Raw genomic sequence first — 8,784 nt, 5'->3', positions numbered from 1 at the left:
CGCATTCCTCAGAAGAATTTTCGTGAATTTACTGCGAATTACGTCAGTGAGTGCGCAATTGTCTGTGTGTGTGTGTAGTCACCTCAAGGGCGAAATGTCAAAACAAATGTGGGGAAAATTGAAAATAAATTTTTGATTTTCCGGCTTTTCCGTGTAATTCATGGCGTTTTTCCTATTTATAGTAGTGATAAAAGTGATCTACTAGTGAAAAACCCACAAATTACGGCAAAAACAGGGGGTCGCAATTGGAACACTCGGGGGGTCGCAAATAGAACACCGTGGTGAAAAAGTGCAATTTTAGCAACTTTTTTTAATTCGACTATTACTCAGAACAGGTAAGAGTTAGAATGTTTGCATTTATAGAACAAAGTTAGCCTATTAAATGACCTTTCCAATGGTACCAAACTTGGAAAGATTTAATTCATTTTAATATGACTTTTTTTCAATCCTTCTGAAACAGAATTTAGGGGGTCGCAATTGGGCCACGATCCCCTAAGGAGGTTTTTTTAGATTTGTTTAAGCAGAAATACTACAATTCTGCTAAATATCTCATTAATTTAAACACTAAAATGCATAAATACTGGAAAATTTAATTTTCAAAGAAAAACAGCAACAAAACAGATTAAAAATTGTGGCAAAGTCATCACAATTTTCCTAGAGCTGTGAATAAAAGAAAGAAAAAACAAGAGGAGGGCGATGCAATTGCAACGATGGTGCTCGAGTCGAATTGCTGTGAAAATGGCATTGCAAAATGCGCTGAATCGGATGCCATTTGTAATTTAATAGTGGAACCTAATGAAAAGCTACTGGATGACACTCTAAGGGGTATTTTCCATTGGACGGGCATTTTTCGTGGACGTGTTGCAAAAAAAAAGAAGTGAAACGTACTATTTGCATGCAAGTGTCGTCACATTAATTCAAAAGCATCACTGAAGAATTTTACAAGGGGGTGTGTGAACACATTGACATACTTGTAATATGTAATTTAATTACTTTAGCTTGCACTTTGCAATTTCCCTAATTGACAATTTGCCGAGGAAACTTCTCCTCTCGTGGCTAACCGCATGGAGAACCAAATCTTTCCTTTTGGACCATTTTACACAGACACATACACACACATGGACTCTTGAGCACCATTGAGGGTGGTTGGGGTGGTTGATGGTGGTGGTGCATTTCATTTTAGGGGCGTAGGAGCCGCCATCCCTCAGAATGTGGTCACACACACACATGAAACTTGAAAATTTTCCTGTGGCCCCCAGAAAAAGCCGAATTGTAATTTATTTTCCATGGACAAACGTATACCCCAGACAGAGGCCCCAACCATTGGGATCCACCCCCCTAACTCATACTGAAATGATGCCAATTGAGTGCGGTAGCATTACGTTAATTGAATTCTTCTAGGGGTGGCATTAATTATTTCAATGAAAGCTATTGTGTGGTACAAAAGAAATAATTGTGGCATCATTGGGAGACGAAGGGTCGTAAACGGTGCCAAAGTGATTTAATTGCAAAACTTGTTCGCAAAACAAATTGAAATGCAATTAAAATACTTTACTTTGAAATGAACCTCTTTTCATGGAAAAGAAAAGATTTTCTTTTTACTTTTGCACTACGGAATTTTATTCTGGATTTCAGTCTTTCATAATTAAAATTGGCAAGAATTAAACCATTTCTTTTATCCACAAGTAGGCAACTTTAATTTAAATTATTTAAGAAAAAGAAAAGCAAGGATTGAAATTTAGAATTTTACAAGTTACTTTAAATGACTTTTATGTTGGGCGCCACTCGTCATTCGACGAGAATTGTTAAACATGAAACATAGTTACTTGATACAGGTTTCCGTTGATTCCTGTTTCTTCTGCGAGTTTCCTCGCACGCCACGTCCCATTGACATCCATCGGCATCTGGCTTGAGGACTTTCCCCATTCCCGGGAGGGAATCCATGTCAGCCACTTGGTGTTCTCTGGATGCTGCTTTCCCCAGTCCCGAGAGGGAATCCATGTCTTCCACTTGGTGTTCTCCTGATGCTCATCCTTCGGCATCAGGCTTGAGGACCTTCCCCATCCCCGAAAGGAAATCCATGTCCTCCACTTGGCGTTCTCCTGATGCTGCTTTCCCCAGTCCCGAGAGGGAATCCATGTCCTCCACTGGGTGTTCTCCTGATGCTCATCTCTGTGGAGGGCATCTTCACAATCGTCGGTCTCACGACGCCCAGCACGCAGAATTCGTCTCCCACGACGAATGTTGCAGCGAAGAAGCTTCTTCCGCCTTTGGGTACTCACTTCTGCCCTTCTTCTGCCATTGGCTCGGCAGTGAAAGGGTTTTCCTTTTCTCACGGAGCCCGTGGGGTCACATCCATCGAAATGGGGCATCGTAGACAACAGCATCTTTTCCCTTCCGGCAGGAGAGCGACGGCACCTCTCTTCTTCGCACTTCGGGGGCAGCCTATTCCGGCTCAATCCGGACAATGGCCTTTTTCTTCCACTCACGCGCGGATCACTCCACGACATTCTTAGGGGCTTTTTGGGGTCAGTAGCTCGGCCCTCCAATTCCGTGCGGGTCCTCTGAGAATCGAGACAAAACTGATATTAAAATTAATTTCCAATGAGGAGGGGACGTCACAAATCTCATTAATCTGTCCCACATAAAACCTCAGAAAGAAAGCAATTCTTGCAGTCGGCCAATATTAAGGTTGAGAGACTGAAGAATTTAATGAAATTTAAGAAATTTACGAAAGTTTGAAAATTCATGAAAATCTATGGAAAAGCGAACGCTACATCACCTCTTAGTTACAAAAGAAAAAAAAGGAATAAAAAAAAAAAAAAAGAAAAGATCTTTTACTTATTCTTAATATGGTGGTGTAGGCAAAGGAAATTTTACTTTTAAAATCTCTTAAACATTGGCAAAGGACAGAAGGGCTGGCATCGGTTTCTTCCACGTTCGGCGTAATTATTTAATGAAACTTTATTGGGGGAATTAAAGAATTTATGCCTCCATATTTACTAAAATAAGCCAAAGGGAATATGAGCTGATCGCACCTAGAAGAGGTGAAAACTATGGGGATTATGTATCCCGCTCCTCCAAACCCTCGAGTGAATGTCACGCCCTTTAGAAAAGGTTTCGAGGTGGAAAAAAGGCAAGGAAAGGAATTGGAAGGGAAATCAAGGAATGACAAAGGATATCTTTGTTCTAATTGCCCTTCTTCTTCAAAACCCACAGTCTTCTTCTCCTCAACCCTGCAGATTGAGTTTCTTCAGGTTCGTCAGACTCAAAATTACCATGAAATGAAAAAATTTTAAATACTGATCAACATCTCCTTCAACTTGTGGATCTAGATTAGCTTAAAGATCCATTATTATTTCGAGAGTCACAAAAGTGAAGGAGAGAAAAAATGTTCTCTTTGAGGAAAATGAGATTCTACGGAAGGCGGTGTGATTCTAATAGAGCTTCGGGAGCTCTCTTCCAGCTGATGGTCACTCTCTCTTTACCAGCATTTGCTATTAGCAACGCGGAAGTGTTTGTGTGGGGAAAGGTGAGATGGACTTTAAATTTATCTCCACTTCTCTCTCTGATCCTTCCGCAAAATCGTAAGACATTGACTCACGCGCTTTGCATAACGTGAGCCTTGGACAACGGATTTGGGGGCGAAAGATCCTAACTGCGTTAACCACTGCTGGCATCTCTCGTTGGCTCCTCGCTCCATAAGTCTCCCGAGAACCTTAAGACTTCACACACGTCCACTCGTCCATTGTCCCTTCTTAGCCGACACCAACTCCCCACAGGAGCATCTCATCAGATGGTCTCCAGGCAAAGAATCCTCAACGCCGCTTCTCCTTCTCTGTCTCTCCTCCTTCTCTCTTCTCCTTCTCTCCTCTCCTCCTTCTCTTTTCTCCTCCTTCTCTCTCTCTCCTCCTTCTCTCTCTCCTCCTCTCTCTCTTTACTGAGTTCACCTCCCCTCGGCATTTCACCGGCCCCCCTACCCTATTTTTTATTCCTCCAATCTCCAGTCCACCCGGAGGCCCAAAATTACTTTCTTTCTCCTCATTCTCTTTCAAAAAAAACGTAGATGGGGTGGAATTTAGACATGGGCACGAACGGGGTGAACCTTCGATGAAGATTTGGCTTTTCAGGGCCTTGGCTCCATCCGTGAGATTGCGTACTGGGTGGATGTGAACTCAGTCGCCGCCACCATTCGAGCAAAAGGCTCATATGCAGAGTTATCCCAGGTTGGTGTAAAGGACCACCCCTTTCATTGGGCTCTTTGTCAATCTGACTCCTGTTTTGCCTTTCTCTTCTCTTTCGCCGCTCAACTCCTCCACCACTCTTCAATTTTCGACAATTCCTTGCCTCGAGGTCACCGTCAGAGAGCACCTATGAAAAGAAGGAGACAACCTTGGAGGTACGCCGTCCTCGCTTTCCTGTGATTCATCCACGAGCCCACGAGAATAAGTATGGGTCCAGATGACACTTTTCTGCCCTACCATTGGAGGTGGTCACATGGCAACAAGAGGAAGGAATCTTTCTATAATTTCATGTGATTTTTTTTCGCGGACTAGACGAGAATGCGAAAGGAGTATTGACTCTACTAGTTAGGTGGGATGGGTCCTATGCATCTTGTGCATGTAATTTCATAGGATTGGGAAGGATGGAATTAATTGGATTCTGCCAAGTGCAGGGGAAAGAATTCGAGGAACAAACATCTCCGATTACGAATCAAACGAATGCCATCCGAAAGAGCTCTTGCCGAATAAGGCATGATACGACTCTGACAAATTTTAAAACGTGACTCTCCTCATGGACGCTGATGCTCATGCAAAATCTCTCCTCATACTGCAACTATTGAGGAATCAACAATAATAAATTTTCCAATTAGCGATCCATTACCTTCCTTCCGGTTTAAACAAAATGAATATTTACGGAGAGAGTAAGAAAAGACAGTTAAAACCTAGTTCCAGCGGAACATGCTCTAATTTACTTCTCTCCATGCACAACTTGTACAAAAGGGCATTAACCAATTTCTGAATAAATTCAGATCCTGGTTTTATGGTGAAATTGGATGATTGGAAATATTAAGGAAAGGGAAGAGAATGCAAGGGTCAACAAAGTCAAACCCTGGGATTGGCGATGAATTTCAAACGAGAAAAATAAAAAGAAAAGAAAGTGGAGGATCTCGAACCGACCAGACGTTCCCCACGAATTATCAAAAAAGAATCACCCATTTAGAGTATTAATTGTTCTCACAAGAGGCATCGAAGCAAAAGCTAATCAAGATTCCTTGAGATCCTCACACAGAGGGTGCGAGGGAAGAAACCACCAACGGTCTCACATCTCAATGGAGTCGGATGGATCTGGGAGAAGCTACACATCTCCTCAAACCAGAATCCACGGCGAAACTTCGGGACGAATCCCAAAATTTTTCCGGCGAGTTCTTCAAGAGGGAAGGACTCACATCCGAACTGGATAAACCAGACTAAAGCTGGGAATCCCGTGGAAGGAGGCGCCACTTCACGACGGGGAAAAGAAACAGGAGGTCTCGTGAAAAACATACGCCGAAAAACCACTGAGGAGACCTCCATCCCCGGATAGAAAATCTAACGCTTTATCAAGAAAGCTTTCCAAGGATGTTTGTACTACCTATTCAGTAGGTTTAAATTTAAAATAGATTAAGCAGTTCTCTCCCTTAATCCCAAACAGCAATGCAAGCTGTTACAAAAACATCCTTATCAAATGAAAAGCGCAAATCTTCCATCAACCCATCATCATTTCGTCAAACGCATAATGCAAGGACAGAGTTTTTGACAAGCGATCCGCCAAATTCCGCTCAACCCGCTTAATCAATTGCCTAAGCAAGATACGAGGATCGGAAAATAAACGACCGCCCATCCTGAGTCGGCTCGCATCGCATGCTCAACGCCCGATGCAGGGATCAGGAAAACGCGAGAATTAATAAATTTTAAATTCAAAATTAAATAAAGGAAAACTTCCAGCAAGAAAATTGTGATCAGAAAACTTCAATCACAACTATTCTGCTTAGCAAATTCCCTACCGCAAAATTCGTTTAGAATCGGAATTAACATGGGAAAAAAAAAGAAAATTTGCTAGAAAATTCAATTTGGTCGCCATCCACCGAACCATATGCCATTTGTCCTGCCACATAATTAATTTTCAAAGAAAAAGGGGAAATTGTTTGCAAAAAGAATCGACAAATTAATTGCATTTAAAGCACCTGGGTTCAAAAGCTTTATTCCAATATCCGTGAATCTTTAGCACGGTGCACGTGTCAGCAATATACTCTGAACACGGAAAACTTTAATAAAAAAAACAGAATAATTTCCCTCATTCCATCATTGCCCGCAGGACGCAGCACGCGAGAAAAGCGGGTCACAAATGGTCCAGCAAATTCTGTTCAACCCGCTTAATCAATTGCCTAAGCAAGATACGGGGATCAGAAAATCGAAGGGCACCCGCCCCCGATCAACCCACAGCGCATGCCCCGCGTTCAATGGCAAAACGAGGAAATACTCCAATAATTTAATTCAAAACCAAATTCAACCAATCAAAGTCCAAGAGGACTGATCGCAAATAAAAAGAATCAAAAACTAATTGAAAGTACAATTCCCCAACAGTGCACAATTAAAGATAAAAGAAAAGATTTAAAATTATGCACCGGTAAAATTTTAAAGTTTTTGCAAAAAGAATTTTGAAAAAGAATTACTACAAAAGAATCCCCAAAATTTTTAGGGGACAAAGTTTAATTTAATCTCTCAACCATTATCTCAAGAGAGATCACCGCTATGTGATAAGCCAACACACTTTGACCGTGGAGCAATGTCATGGCTCCACAAGGTTAAATGAAAGTCAAAGATTTCCGGGGTTTTCCTCATAATTTCGAGGAAATCAAATTTCCCGCTCTTTCCCTCAAGGAATTTTAACTTTTCAAAGGGACTGAATGAGATCACAAAACTCCACAAACAATCACAATGTTAGCAAACGACACAATTTGCATGAAAATTTTTATAATAAAATTTGAAAAAGAAATCTTTAAGAACTTTAGCATATAATGTCGATCTCAGGGAGAAAGCCTGTCGAATTTACGCGTTTCGACTCTCTCATTCGTCCTGAGATCGCATGAAAAACTGAGAGGTTCTGGGGGAAAGGAATTGCCACAAATATCCCTTCATTCATCCCCAGAAAGGCTCTCTATTCAAAAGAAAATCAACTTTAACAGCCTGCCCACACGGCTAAATTCAGAAAAAAAAATGATAAAACATAAGACTCTTTCAATTCCAAAACCATTTCTCTTCAAATAAAAAGAAAAAAAAAAAACGGCAAAAAAAAAGAAAAATTCTCAAAGGTGAGTTACTTAAGAGCGCATAGTTGGGCGCCATTGAAATGAACCTCTTTTCATGGAAAAGAAAAGATTTTCTTTTTACTTTTGCACTACGGAATTTTATTCTGGATTTCAGTCTTTCATAATTAAAATTGGCAAGAATTAAACCATTTCTTTTATCCACAAGTAGGCAACTTTAATTTAAATTATTTAAGAAAAAGAAAAGCAAGGATTGAAATTTAGAATTTTACAAGTTACTTTAAATGACTTTTATGTTGGGCGCCACTCGTCATTCGACGAGAATTGTTAAACATGAAACATAGTTACTTGATACAGGTTTCCGTTGATTCCTGTTTCTTCTGCGAGTTTCCTCGCACGCCACGTCCCATTGACATCCATCGGCATCTGGCTTGAGGACTTTCCCCATTCCCGGGAGGGAATCCATGTCAGCCACTTGGTGTTCTCTGGATGCTGCTTTCCCCAGTCCCGAGAGGGAATCCATGTCTTCCACTTGGTGTTCTCCTGATGCTCATCCTTCGGCATCAGGCTTGAGGACCTTCCCCATCCCCGAAAGGAAATCCATGTCCTCCACTTGGCGTTCTCCTGATGCTGCTTTCCCCAGTCCCGAGAGGGAATCCATGTCCTCCACTGGGTGTTCTCCTGATGCTCATCTCTGTGGAGGGCATCTTCACAATCGTCGGTCTCACGACGCCCAGCACGCAGAATTCGTCTCCCACGACGAATGTTGCAGCGAAGAAGCTTCTTCCGCCTTTGGGTACTCACTTCTGCCCTTCTTCTGCCATTGGCTCGGCAGTGAAAGGGTTTTCCTTTTCTCACGGAGCCCGTGGGGTCACATCCATCGAAATGGGGCATCGTAGACAACAGCATCTTTTCCCTTCCGGCAGGAGAGCGACGGCACCTCTCTTCTTCGCACTTCGGGGGCAGCCTCTTCCGGCTCAATCCGGACAATGGCCTTTTTCTTCCACTCACGCGCGGATCACTCCACGACATTCTTAGGGGCTTTTTGGGGTCAGTAGCTCGGCCCTCCAATTCCGTGCGGGTCCTCTGAGAATCGAGACAAAACTGATATTAAAATTAATTTCCAATGAGGAGGGGACGTCACAAATCTCATTAATCTGTCCCACATAAAACCTCAGAAAGAAAGCAATTCTTGCAGTCGGCCAATATTAAGGTTGAGAGACTGAAGAATTTAATGAAATTTAAGAAATTTACGAAAGTTTGAAAATTCATGAAAATCTATGGAAAAGCGAACGCTACAACTTCTTCAACCCAAAAATTCCCTCCAATGAGCTTTTCCGCTTTTGCGCCCATTTTAGCATTTTCTTCATCCCCTTTCCACATATAGTTTTGTTGTTCTATCTTTAATGTCGCACAAAAGTCACACCCATGCTTTAAGTGTTGTTTCTTCATTACGTAATCCCTGTGTGTTTATA

General features: G+C 41.9%; 1 protein-coding gene across 1 annotated transcript; it reads right to left on the bottom strand.

Moving 5' to 3' along the window:
* Nucleotides 1–1,590: 1,590 nt before the first annotated feature.
* LOC129791339 (uncharacterized) lies at nt 1,591–8,584 on the bottom strand. Its single transcript, XM_055829466.1, has 2 exons — nt 7,658–8,584; nt 1,591–2,564 (listed from the first exon to the last, which is right to left on the bottom strand). Exons 1-2 carry the CDS (start codon nt 8,339–8,341, stop codon nt 1,806–1,808), a joined length of 1,443 nt encoding a protein of 480 aa, XP_055685441.1. The 5' UTR covers nt 8,342–8,584; the 3' UTR covers nt 1,591–1,805.
* Nucleotides 8,585–8,784: the final 200 nt, after the last annotated feature.

Source organism: Lutzomyia longipalpis, chromosome 2, assembly GCF_024334085.1.
Source record: "Lutzomyia longipalpis isolate SR_M1_2022 chromosome 2, ASM2433408v1".
In the NCBI taxonomy this organism is placed as follows: Eukaryota; Metazoa; Arthropoda; class Insecta; order Diptera; family Psychodidae; genus Lutzomyia; species Lutzomyia longipalpis.
This window is presented reverse-complemented; position numbering and strand designations above follow the sequence as displayed.